The sequence below is a fragment of the Acyrthosiphon pisum genome, chromosome X (genome assembly GCF_005508785.2).
Source record: "Acyrthosiphon pisum isolate AL4f chromosome X, pea_aphid_22Mar2018_4r6ur, whole genome shotgun sequence".
Taxonomy (NCBI): Eukaryota; Metazoa; Arthropoda; class Insecta; order Hemiptera; family Aphididae; genus Acyrthosiphon; species Acyrthosiphon pisum.
Window position 1 is genome coordinate 53,725,831 of NC_042493.1, and position 14,497 is coordinate 53,740,327.

Consider the following 14,497-nt stretch of genomic DNA (forward strand, 5'->3'; position numbering starts at 1 on the left):
GCTTAGTAGACCACAGACATAAAATAAAATAGTACCTACACATAATATATTATTTCATTTCGACATAATATATTTAAAATGAAACAGGTAAATAAAAAATGATAAAAAATAAGGTACGCCTATATGTTGAAATTGAAATACTCCTTCTGGTAGAAATTTTTTATACAGGATATAAAAAAAATAAAAATAAAATAAATAAACACCATCTAAAACTAATAGTTTCCTCGCTCCACTCAGAATCTAAAATAGTCCCCCAATCACAGGGCTAGACTGACAATCAAAATTGGCCACGGCGAAACGAAAAATTTGTCCCCATTTTGGGCTAATAATGAAATATTTATAAGTTATTGGCGAAAATTCATTCAAGCAGCCAAATGTCCTTTCGACCCAGACGAGGATCGTCCACCTGCCACCCTAACCAGTCCACCCATGCCCAATCGGACAATTATCTTTCGTATATTTTGCACATGCTTTTTTTTTTTAATTTGATTGCAAGTTTAATATATTTTAACCTCATTGTTCAAAAAAATAAATTTATATATAGGTAAATGGAAAAGGTATTTTTGGAAAAGTCTTAAAAATATAGGTAATACATTAGCCAAAAATGCATACCATCGTATATTATTATGTTCAATTAAAAAAAATTTGATGTAGGCGTTTCAAAATATTTTATAAATGCGGTTGAACTTTTCATCACTCCCGAGTCTCCCAAGTCTCCCAAGCACTAGAATTGACGTAATATTAAGAGTAATGTATATTTGGTAAAATAATATAATTTAGTCATAATATAGAATTATGAAATATTAAGATACTTAGCAAAATAAATCAATAACGTACTTTTCAAAAGTGTTAATTTGGTTTCTAGTGGTAGTTTACAGAATCGTGCTTCTTAGAATCTTATCAAAAATTCAAAACGAAAAATAATTTTTTATCTCTATAAAATAATTTTTAATCGGCCCTAATATTTTAGTTAAGTTTGGATATTTGATTATTATTTTTTTTCAATACGTATTGCATGTCAAATCTGTGCCTGATTATATTCTAGCATGCATTATAGAATCCAAATTGGCTATAGTTGGAATAAAATAAGCTCATTACGCAATTCATATATTCAAACCACCATACTGCTAATATGAATTCAAAAAAAAAATTACAAAAATTGTATGTAGTAGTGTAATTGTATTTATTTAAGATATTCTCAATTCCAATATTTTCATAATAATAATCTAGATAATACCTATAATCGATAGTTAATAATATCGGAATAATAAATACTTGATTTAAAATGACATCTAAACCCACTACGTATTTAACCTTCATAATGCAGTGAAATCAAGTATTATTCAATAGGTATTACGAAGTTTCAAGAGCAAAAATAACAATTAATATTTCATAGAAGTTCATTAAATTGAATTAAATTAATTTTGTTTAGTTCTCTAAATGTCCATAAAGTTGGCACCGACACTTAGCGCTACAACCTCAAATCATACATCAATAATCTGCTACATTTTGCTACTCAATTTTTAGAATTTGTTACAATCTGTTTTTTCCGGAATCAAGAAAAATAGAATATTTCTCAAAACCTGTGCATTATTTAAATGCCACGATATTGGTACCAAATGTTGCTGCGGATTTGCTACCGTGTTTTAAGGAATTGCTACGTCCTGGTTTTTCCAGAATCCCGGTAAATAGAAAATTTTTCAGCAAAGGGCAATTTTATCAAACACCTCGATATTGGTGTCAAAATGTTGCTACTATTTTAGAAATTGCTCCATAATGGTTTTTTCGGAATCATGGAAAACAGAAAATTTCCCAAAACTAGTGCTTTGTTCAAACAACACGAATTGGCTAAATACATATTTCAGTCATTATCAATATTTTGTGAATTATTAACAATTAATTGATCCTGATATAGGTACTTCATAAAATGTTGCCGCATCCATGATTGTCCAATGGCTATATATGTAGCAAATTCTGAAAATAGTGTAGACAAATGTAGCGAATTCATACCAATATTTGAAAACCAATTTAGTGGTATTTGAATGTTGCACCGGTTATAGGAAATTTTCTATTTTCCGGGATTCTTGAAAAATCAGATAGTAACAAATTCTGTAAATTGCATAGCAAAATAAAGCAAATTCGTAGCAATTTTTTGATACCAATTTCGTGTTATTTCAAAAATTTGCTGGTGGTAGAATTATTTTTATTTTCTGGGGTTCCGAAAAAACCAGACTGAAGCAACTCCTAAAATTACCGTAGCAAAATGTTGCAAATTCGTAACAAAAATTTAATACTTACGTCGAGGTATTTAAAAAATAAGTCAATTAATGGAAGTGTGTTAAATGTAAGGTTCACTGTAGGTACCTACTATACTAAAATACATTCAAAACATTATAATCATCAAACATAGTTGAAATCTTAAAAACTACCCCACCCACTCAGAACATAACCTACGTAACCATTTTATTGAATGGTGTTTTTTAATACAAACAGATTTTAATTGATATTACACAATTGAAAAGGTAATTTTTTAAACACATTAAATAACATTATTAGGTAATTTATGATAAAATTAAAATTTTGAAAACAATATTGGTAAGTATTCTAAGTATTCTAATTACTCTAAATATTATTCTTATTATTATGACTGAACATTTATTTTTATTCAAAAAAAGTGGTAATTTTAAAAGTCAAAATAAAATAATGTTATTAGTGTTTCGGGTGATTAATTTTATGGGTTTATAAATAAACTGTAATATGATATATTTATGTTTTTTTTAAAGTTCTGATAACTACAGCCTAGCTGTCTTTACATCATACATAAATTAGAATAACTCGGAAATTACTCGGTTAAATGTATCGATTCAATACGAAATAGGTGATAATATTCTGCTTACCGGCAATTCGATTTAGCACGACAGCTTTCGGCTAAGAAATGGCATGGCACCTTCGCCGGGCCATCCGCACGCTGAGCGCATTCCGGATGCAGCATCTCTTGAGCTATCAAACATTTGTCTTTGTTGACTCCAGATTTCCTGTACGAAAAAATGACAACATTACAAACGTGTTATATGTATATATTATGTTATGTACATAATATTAACTTTTTTTAAACTGAGTTAAGTTAATATTTTTGTCTGTATTAACTTTTAACTTATCGAGTAAAATTTATAATTTGTTAACTGTTAATTTTTAACTTATCGATCTTGTGTCTTCTTAACTTAACTTAACTTGAGTTAATTACTTTCATTAACTTGCCCACTTTTGGTGACTTATATAACATTTATATTTTTTACATCCATGTAGGCAAAACATATATATTTCTGTCTTACTTGCAGAACTGCATAAACATTTATCATCCCTTTATATTACCATACGACGGGCTATTATTTTATCGAAAATGGTCGTTAAAAAATAATATTTTACCATATCATTGTTATTTGAATTTAAAAAACGAGTTCGCGGCTTTTCAACGTGTTTTTATTAGGCGTGAAAAGTTTATGATATTGTGAATGGTAATATTTGTGTTTTACAGTCAAACGTATACATTTTGATTCAAATCATATAATGAATTTTTTTATAAATGCGTCAATGTGTAGGTTTATTTATTAATTATTTTTTAGTCGATAATTTAAAACATCAAAGACAAAGGTTAATGTATGAGACAAAAAATAAAAATAAAACTGATATTGTTTAAAAATTGTTGTTAAATCATAAGTTATTTTGTTTTTTAACAATCATCGCAAGGATTTTTTTTTTTAATAGTTGAAGCTACTTAAAAGGATAAAAATAAAATATATTTTAGACGCCACGACCACGCAGTAATTATAACTGTATTCAATAAAAGTATTTTCAATAATAATATTAGAATACAGTTGTTAATATATTATTTCCGTTCCCAGAATTAAAATTGTAGTAGAAACTCAACATTATTTTAGATATAACTCTGAAAGGAAAGGAACAAAAACGCAATGAATACTTTATAGCCATATTATAAATACACACATAATATCATTGATATTATTCTATAGGCCACAATTACCTACCGTTATTTTATACCTATGTATAATAGTGCGTCGCATAACTATACAATACACATATGACATACATTATAAGGACCTGGATAGTGGTTTTTGTTTGTTTTTACATTTATTATTTTTCTTTATTGTTTTTTTTTTTTTTGGCAAGGCTTTTTACATTTTACTTTTGTACATGCTGGAACTGCAATAATTGTTGTTTTTTTTCTTTACAACAAACCTTTGACGGGACAATACGTACATTAGAACGAAGCCGTAAAAGGTATCACATAACTAATCACTACCATTACTGCTATTTGTTTTACAAGCGTCTAGAGACAGCATTTCTGAGTAGTTCCATATCACATAATCGGGCATGAATTCACGATCATAAAGTTGTTAATACCTTTTCGATAGTTAATGCTTCATCACACTAACAGTGAGTTCTAATTTAAATTTATTTATTTTCCAATTAAAATTCAATTGTTATTGTAAATGTAAAATATATTATATTTACATAATAATTCAATTAGGTGGGCATTTAATATGAGCTTATTGGAAAATTGTAAATCTGTAACTAGCACAAACAAACTTGTTCATTAATTATTAATTAATTGTATTGAAAATTTCCATGTTTTCTATAGTGCATAATTTCCACTCTATAAATATAATTAATTAGTGAAATTCTATTTGAAGGCAATATTTGAAAATTTAAAATTGTATATAATATATTAGGTACTATATGAAATAAGTATATTTAATAATGTATCGTATATTTTATACTATTACTTTAAATGTTGGTAATTTTGTCAGTGTTTACATTTAATCGTAGTAATGTGTAATTTGTCAATTTGTAATTATTGAAAAAGTTAATTTGTTTATACTATATTAACTATTATTGTACTAGTGTAAAGTAAACTAAAGATTGTTGTGCTCGTTTTTGGGCAAAGTAGGTAGGTAGAAACCAAAATTGTCACCACGGCGATCATGGAGTGATGGCGTATTAATTACAAATTGGCCATAGAAAAGATATTAAAATTTATGACTGTATAATCGTGACTGGTCATGTCTTAAGGGAATTATTTACTGATCTGAGGTGCTGTCTCTAGACACTCGTTTTTTCTTAAATATATTATCTATAGCGCGCTACTATGGTATATTGTGTGGGATCAAGGCCAGGAAGTGAGCTATTTCAGTCGCAGGCCACGTGTGTGGCACAAGCCGCAGGTGAGAGCTGCATTTCACCCAAAACTGAAAATGATTTCCCGCACGAGCCACACATACTATTTTTTGTCACGCCTCTTGCTTGCATTCATCGATCACGGCAAAGGTAATGCAGGGATCTATGCAACAAATAGACCATAATTCTACGACAACAATATTCCATGAAAGCAACTATTTGGTTTTATTTATTTTGAGCGTCACGCATGGAAGTTATAGTATGAATATAAGATGTAACCAAAAGTGTATATTTTGTAAGGACCGTGATAAAGATTTTAGTGTCTGGTTGCGGCGGGGATACGCGCATGATATGTGCGTCCAGCACTTTTTGGGGTTTCCTCTTTACCACCCCCTGGACGGAAAAAGGACGCTTTTTGACGCTTCGACCGGTATCGAAAACCTGCAAACTTTCGGTGCAGCCGTGACAAAAAATGTTTTCTTGAAAAATCGATGTTACGTTACGATTGATGGATAGAAAATATAATAAAATGAATACATTATTACAATACACAAACACGTAGGCATATCAACACTCAGAATAATGTATTATCTATATAAATATTGTACATGGATGGCGATTGTGACATTTGTTGCCGGATTGACTGAGTTTTTTTTCTTTGATATATTTTATTTTATATGTTATTGTAGAAAGTTTGTAGTTGGTTCCCAAGAAAAAGTCCACTATTGTCACTATTGGGAGGTATACGTTAGACGAGGTTTCACTATATTTTGTTTTCTAAAAGAATTCTTCCCTTATTTGCCTTTATTTTGCCCTGGATTGCATATTTATAAATACGGTATTACCGTATTTCTGGTCTATGAAAATTCACAAACTAGTATTCTCTAATGTAGATACTAATGAAATTGGTATTGTAGGAATTATTATTATTTCCCAGTAATATTTGATAATGCCTAATAAATGTAGAAATGTATACCAAAGATATTATAAGAAAAGATAAAATATGGATATGAACAAATACTATTTTGAAAATATGGTTTATGGCCATACTATAAAATAAGGTCGATTGATGATGCACTTTACACAATGCAATAATAAAAAAAAACATTTTTATTTGTACAAACTAAGTTAATATTGTTTGATCAATTCTAATTTAATTTTTTTATTCAAATCGCAAACTACTATGGCATTTTGATTTACATATTTTATTAAAAGGACGACTGGTATACCTATTTAAGTCTTACATTTAATTTTAAAAAATCCTTGTGGTCCGAGGATAGTATCTAAGCCACTGCTGCCTAAAAATGTATCTTATTTTGTTGACCATGCTTTAAAATATATCTTAAGTTTTAACTGTTTCTGTTTGCACGGATACAATCCTGTTCTTCTTCTTTCTATAAAGCGCGTAAAAGTCGTTATAATAATAAACAAATTTTGTGTAAAAATATAGAGATGCGCACGGAGTGAACCAAAATAATTAATTTCATCTATTTCAAATATTGAATTTTATAAACGTCCCCATTCAACTCACTGTATAAAATTACTTACGATAGTTTAGATGATTTCTATAAAATATTTATAAATTATAACAATAACAGTTCGTGATAAACGATGACAATAATTTTGTATAATAGAAGGTACATTCTAGTGTTGGCTAATACTTAAAGCATTTTAGACATATTATTTTCCCGAATTATCATCATTGCCGCGTTACACACATAATATTTTTACGTAACCGAAATTTGAGTCACTTAAACAAAAATATATCAAACTATTACAAAACTGCAGGTTACAACCAAGAAACACGTGCATTAAGAGAACATTTCACCTGTATTTGTTGTCTCCGTCTTATACACGTACAGCATAGCAAAAACTGTTTTGCGCGGGAAAGAACCAAGAAGGCTATAGTCATAATTAAGAAACGAAATTTTCACCACATAAAAAATAAAACTTTGGCTGTGCAATATCGTTTTTATTTTTTCATCATCGGAACTTTAAAAAATGTTATTAAAGTTTAAAAACACAAATAATAATGGAATTTGAAATAATAAGAACTTTTTTCCTATAAGTGATATAAAAAAATAAAAACGATATTGCACAGCCAAATTTCTATTTTTTATGTGGTGAAAATTTCGTTTCTTAGTTTTAACTGTAGCCTTCTAGGTTCTTTCCCGTGCAAAATAGTTTTTGCTATGCTGTACGTGTGTAAGACGGAGACAACAATTGGGGGTGAAACGTCCTCTTAATCGTAGCAACTAAAATTGAATTTGTTCATGTCTTAGTGATTTACTTTAAACGTATGGTTTATAATATATTGTGACGTAATGTTTAACATCATACGCGCATAAACTTCTGTTTCACCAACAGCGTAATTGTTATTATTATTATTATTATTATTGTTATTGTTATTTTAATATATTATAATTATAATATTATACTATTATAGTATTATACAACATAAACGACCGAATATTTTATTAGTTACGACTATGGCGTGTTAATAATATCAAACGTCACCCGACCACGCGATTCGGTAGAATTTATATAAAGCACATTGTACCTACGTATTACAATATTATTATTATGTAAGTATTGTGGCTCACCACATAATACATATTGCATTATTCTGGTACATTTTCAATTACGAAATACATCGCAATGCACTTTACGTTTTAAATACACTGCCAGTCTCGTATTAATCTGCATCAGTTACCCATACGAGTTCGTAATATATACCTAATATAATCAAATCATAATAATATCTAAACCAGCAGACCACAATTTTACTTATAGATATTATTAAAATGTACTATAATATTAAAAATTGTCGTTAAGATGAAATTTTTCTGACACAAATACGTTAACACGAGTCAGGCATATTTTAATTTTATATAACAGTGTATAATTATGGAAATGAAAGATAAAAATAATAAAACGCATAATATTACAGTTATTACAGAGATTATTTTAAAGAAAGTTACGATTCTTTGAAAAAAGAAAATATACAAATTTAGTAATTAAATATTACAAAATAAATTTGGCTATAAACAGAAGATGCATTAAAAAATGCATACCCTTTAATTTTAATTAGTGTTGTGCCGCTGTGACTAAAAAATTGCAATGCAATCTGTCAAAAACTGACGCCGTTCTTCGTCATTATCCACTTAAATGAATTGTATGTATGATTTCATAATTATTATGCAACTATTCAACACGGTAATGACAAGGAACACTTTGTAACTTACAGGTGGGTGAAGTCAGGTTAGGAACTCTCACGCCCAATGATCTCCAAGGTATTACCAAGTTCTTTTTTAGGGGAATGGGAAATATCCAATTTAAATATAAATGAGTAATGATTTATTCAAAATTGAACAATTATTGGGTACAATTGTACCTAATATGAGTCCAAAATAGCAGTGTGCGATGGTCGTTTCGAGCTCGGAGAGGCCATGCAAAGATCCCGATTTTATTTTACAAAGAAGGTCACCCAAGTATAAAATAATAACAGTTGTCAGTAAGTACTCACTTGCACAGACAAAATGCGATTTCTATTGCGTATGAATGCATTGATTCGTTGCGGTAAAAGTTTTGCAGCGACTCCATGCAGTTGGCTTTCTTGCACTGTCTGTGGTTGCAGTTTCGGATTATGGACGCCACCATTTCCTGGCACTGTGAGTGTTTGTTACAGGTTTCCAACGCCTCGTGACATGTACTCTGGAAGTTCAATATAGAGTTGTCGATTGGCGTCGATTTTGAACCTATATAATATATACGAAAAAAATAAATATCATTGAAATATAATAAGAATATATACGCGATGCCGTACGCCCATACGGATGAGAGTAGGTCGGATACTTTGAACCCATATAATAAATTGGTGATTTTATATGTTTCGGTTCGTCAATATACGAAATTAATATTTGCCGATCAATACCCGTACTACCAATCGTTTCTGATTCGCATTTTAAAATATTATACTGAGGAAGAAAAAAATGTATAATATAATGTTTAATTAATTAAAACTGTATTTACGGTACTAAAATAATTTTACTAGTTATAATGGTTGTTTATTAGTATATATTAGAAGACTTTCTTAAGACCAACAAGAATCGAAAAAACCTTTGCTTATCACATTAGTTTCTATTCTTACAGTAATTCAATAAATAAGATTTTTAAGTTTTGAAAACATATTTTACAGAATGTTCTGGTTCTAATACCTACCAAATATCTTAGTTTAGTTCCAGTCCCATCACAGTAAGTTAGCGATTGACGTAGTAATGTAGAATAATTTGTAGGAGAAGGATCGGATATGTATTTTGTTTGAATATACAAATTCTCACTCAAAACATGGTGGAAAATATCAAGTTCCGATAAGTACCTAAATTATTGCAATTTGCATCACAAACAACAAATTATTTTCAGACAGGATATAACATGCTGACACTATACTTTTTTTTAAGCATTGATATGTCCTGCATAAATTTAAACATAACATTTAGGTTATTGATTAAAATAAGGTGGGTTGATATTGTTTTAGAATTTTAAGTAGTGAAACAATACACATGTGAATTCAAAAATAAAATGAAGAAACGCCCCCCATCACTTTCTAGCCATATATTATTATGCACCACTTAAAAATGATCAATGCAAATTCCAATAAAATATACTATTATTCGCGATTAAAAATATGTAAAAGTAATATTCCATACACAGAGTTAGTTAAATATACGCTTTTTGGAAATATTACACTTAGTAATTAATGAAAAAAATGAAAAGTTTATTTTCCACAATTAACGAGTACAAAATGCAGTAATAAAAAAGAGAAAAAATGACGTTGTCTAATTTGTGACAGTTTTTCTCTATAGAAACTTCCGCAAGCGAGACAATATAAAGTTTTCAATGCACCTCTTGGTTATAGCTATCAGAACGTTCTGATTTTTCTCCAGATAGTATTTAAAGAGCATCAAGTATCTGATTTTTGAAAACTTTAGCTTTAAAGTAGACCCATAAAAAGTAATTATAATTTCTGGACAATTTTTCAAAAGTCTAGGTCAAATGCCCACTGTGGCAACTGTAACTGCATTACCTGCCAAAAGTATACAAACTATTCAAAAATTGTTAGTCTCCATCCATTAAGTTTTAATCAATCCAAATGCATCATACTTCCTGATAAACCCTGTACACTATATAATAATTATTTGTTTTAACTCAAAACTGTACGTTATATACATGTGTGTGGTTTATTTAACGATAATAAACATTTCATTTTGAAACGACTATAACTTTAAACAAATAAAAGCCAAGCTTATTAGTATAATACCAAAACTGGAAACAGTTAATTAAAAGAAAATATTTGTCTATTTTCTTATACGCTGCACTGCTTATACTCTGTTCAGCGAGAGACCACGTCACGCACTGACGAAAACTGGTTCCCCCACGCAACACCCTGCCATTGGGGTACCAGTTTCAACACCACGGTGATGAGGAGGAATGAGCAGAATCAGCGTGCTTTCTCACTGAACAGAGTATAGTATCATGTGACTGCAGCAGTGGGTAGTTTTTTTTTATCCATTTTTTAAAATATATATTCAAAAAAACGTCAAATAATGTGACACTCCAAACACTTTGATTCTAAAATAGAAAATTATTATTTGGTATGGGTTTTTTGTTTTTTATATTATTCTGCTGAATTATACTGAACAACACATTAATATACCTAGAATACCTTGAAAGTTTTGTTTTCATAATATATTCCTGTTAATCGTCACAATCTTAGTTTTCCTAGGATTGAGTCGGTTAATTGGTCGTCAATCATTTAATTTTATACTATTCGGTAAATTTAGATAGTAATAAATTATTTGGAATAATGTACAATTTCCTTTTAAAAATACTAATTTTTACCAACTTTTTTCTCTTTTTTTAAATTTAATAAAAATAATTAGCACATTTCTGGTTTAATTGCGTATGTCAATTAATAGGACAATTAAATAGCTTTAAAATAAAAATAAAATTTCGTCAACATGTTGAAATGTTTGAAGATTCATAAACAAATACTTGATACGCATGGTTTTGATAAAAAGAAGTTAATTGCTCATAACTAAAAAAATAAAAAGTTAGATTGAATCTTTAAAGGGTATTTCTTCGTCATTTTTGGTATACTTTCATATGACGTTGGCCGGTCACTTCACCCTGGAACGCATTGTATATTATTTAATATTTTTTTTTCGTACAAGGGTCTTATTTAAAATATATTAGGTATATAGGCACATAGCAATAAATAATGAATAATGTATTTATGTATTACTTTATATTTTATAAATTATAATTTACATGCTTTTTTCCTTGCTAAATAATCATCGATTTTTTTTTTTAGGTGATTTATTTAGTGTTACATAGCCTATAACGAAAAAAGTAATGGACAAATTAGAGGCCCCTAAATAAATTCTAACTTTCGAGGCCCGGGGGCCATGACCCCCCTTAATCCGGTCTTAGATCTGGGGAACACCTTTAAGTTTTAACGCTTTTTACTCGTGACGTTGCTTCGATATTACACAATTGTACGAATGAGCGAACAACCACTTTTACTTTCCCACCCTTCATAATATATTATTAACTGAATACCATATTTGATTTTGGAGTATACTTACTTACTTATTATAAATTGAATTACATGTGTATTATTAACTCAAGAAGATGTCGGATGCGTGAGTGTAAACAGTAAAAATCCAATTTGTGTGGAATACACCGCTTTTTATATATTATTTATAATTGAAAGACTAAACTTTTATCAAAGATAGAAAAGTATATTTATTATGTAGTGTCTCAATGATTCCCAAACAGATTATTAATAGTTAACTTGTTTATATTTTACATTTTTATTAAAACTATTCAGTAAAGTTATTGAAAAAATAAAAATCATAAATCTGTACATGTAAAGTTTTCTTCTATTTAATAAAAATATTATAATATACAACATATAAATATATAAACTATATTTATGTATATAATGGTGTTAATTCTGACAAAATAGTTTAAATACATACTTTTGTTATATAATATAATATGACCTACGCAATGATCTGGAGAGTGGTTTCGGTAATCGACTATATACCTACTTGGAAATATGTTTTTCATTTATAAAATTATATTATTATTCAACATTTCTAATAGTCTCCTAATAATTTCTCTACCTAATACTTTATTAATAGATAGTGGTAACCTACCTAACTATATCATATGACATAAAATAATTGTTTAATGTTTATACTCTGTTAAAATTCATAAAACATTTTAAATACGTATCAGTTAGTTGGTAGAAACATATTAATATCAATCACAACCCCACGTTGACCGTTTTAACTACCAGTTGAGATACAAACAGTTTGTACAATATGTGGTATAATTGAAATATAATGGTATAGACAGGAATCAATTATTTAATTTATAATATACATTTATTGTTATATTTAAATGTGTGAATAGGGTAGTGTCTAACCATACAACAGTTACACAATTTTAAAGTGAGCATTTATTCGACATGCTTTAATTTAGTACCAATTTGTAAAACACAAAAAAAGTATTAAAGTGTTTTATACAATTTTTGTTTATTAAAACACTCAAATTAAAATCTTGTATGTAGTGTATACCTATACTATACATCTATAAAATCCAAATAAATTAATATTAATTATAAGAAACAATTTGAATACATTTTTTAAAACAATTATAAAATGCAAATATAAAGCGTCATAAAAGCTTTATAATAATACATTGCTCACTATTTTTCTAATTTATTATTCTGGATGACCAAAGTAAAAAATAAATAATAATATTTATATTACATAAGAAAACTATGTTTCAATAAAAAATAAAAAATTCTCCTTAGAAATTATAACTCTGATAAGATTATCGAAACCATTGAAAATATCTTTCTATTCTGAACCAATATTTAAGATTGCAGACATTGAATTTGAAAATCGTAGATATACAGGTCAATGGATGACGGCACGGTGTAATGAAAATAAATATAGGTATATAAATGTTCCGTATGTACTTAAGGTTTTATAGGTTTTCTCGAGTATATTTGAAAAAATAAAAATAAAAAAATACGGGGAAAGTTGTTTTGCTATATAGTATGCTTCGAGTGTACCTCGTCATTGACTACTGTAATGGTTGTGTTAAAATTAAATTACGTGATACATTATTGTACTATTGTAGCTATACGTAAGACAATTGTATGTATAGACAATGTGTCGGCGTCTATTTATAAACTATAAATATATCTATTAATTAATTTAAATTCCTATTAAAAATGTATTAATTTATTTGTAATAAAGTAACCTAGGTCGGATACTTTTTTTTCAGAAGTATGACATATCATATTATATATTTATATAGGTAATAACTATAAGTTTTTATATTAAGTGAATACCTTGTTGGTTAGGTTACTGTGAAAATATGTAAATAGGTGTGTGTTATATATAGCTAAAATTGGTCTAAATATTTAAAAATGTATTGTGTATTAAAATAATAATATAGTAATAATCATAATAATGGTGAACAGCTTTAAGTTTCTAGGATTAATATTTTTTGAACATCAATAAAGTAGCTTAAATAAATTATTATTTGTTATTTAAATATCGAATCTTATATACAAATCTACAATCGCGCATCAGATGTGTATAAAACTATGTGTTTACCAAGTACCTATGTACTTTAATTCAGAGCGTAGTGAATGAATATAGTATTGTATTTATGATGATGTATTTTTTTTTTGTCTCATTAATATTTATGTTAAAAATACTCTGATTTTCGACATCAGCATCTTTTCTCATGTAAAAGCTGCATATTTTCCGATATAAAAGTTAATATATTTGGTACTTTTAAGAGATAAAAATTAGTAGTTTTTGAAAACGTCAAGAAAAAAAAATGAAAAAAGTGGTAATTTTTACGCAAAACCAATTTTTGAAAAAGTCTATTTCATTTTTTTAGTGTTCCTTTTATATTAAACATCATTCTTTAATTTTAACTCTTTTTTCGCTATTTAATTATATAGCCATGATCATTTTTCAATTTTTTTTCAAATTTTTCAAACTATTCTTCAGTTAGAAATTCATAAATAATTGTATTTTCATAGTTAACATTAGATATTTTTATAGAATATTTTCAACAAGTGTTTCTACTTTTGTCATAAAAAAAAAAGAGGTCACTGGAAAGAAGTTACGCTATTTATACCCGTGATGTATTTTAGATTATTATTTTTTTTTTTTAATATTAAATTTGATTTAAAATTGTATATGAA

The 14,497-nt window shown here is 28.1% G+C and overlaps 1 protein-coding gene across 1 annotated transcript in view; it reads right to left on the reverse strand.

The window, feature by feature from the left end:
* Window positions 1–14,497, reverse strand: part of LOC100167073 — a 203,125-nt gene that overhangs the window by 43,707 nt on the left and 144,921 nt on the right. The window contains exons 6-7 of the mRNA XM_001943291.5: window positions 8,723–8,954; window positions 2,898–3,035 (exon numbers count right to left, since the gene is read on the reverse strand). Of these exons, the coding sequence (XP_001943326.3) occupies window positions 2,898–3,035; window positions 8,723–8,954 (370 nt within the window). The remainder of the gene's footprint in view (window positions 1–2,897; window positions 3,036–8,722; window positions 8,955–14,497) is intronic.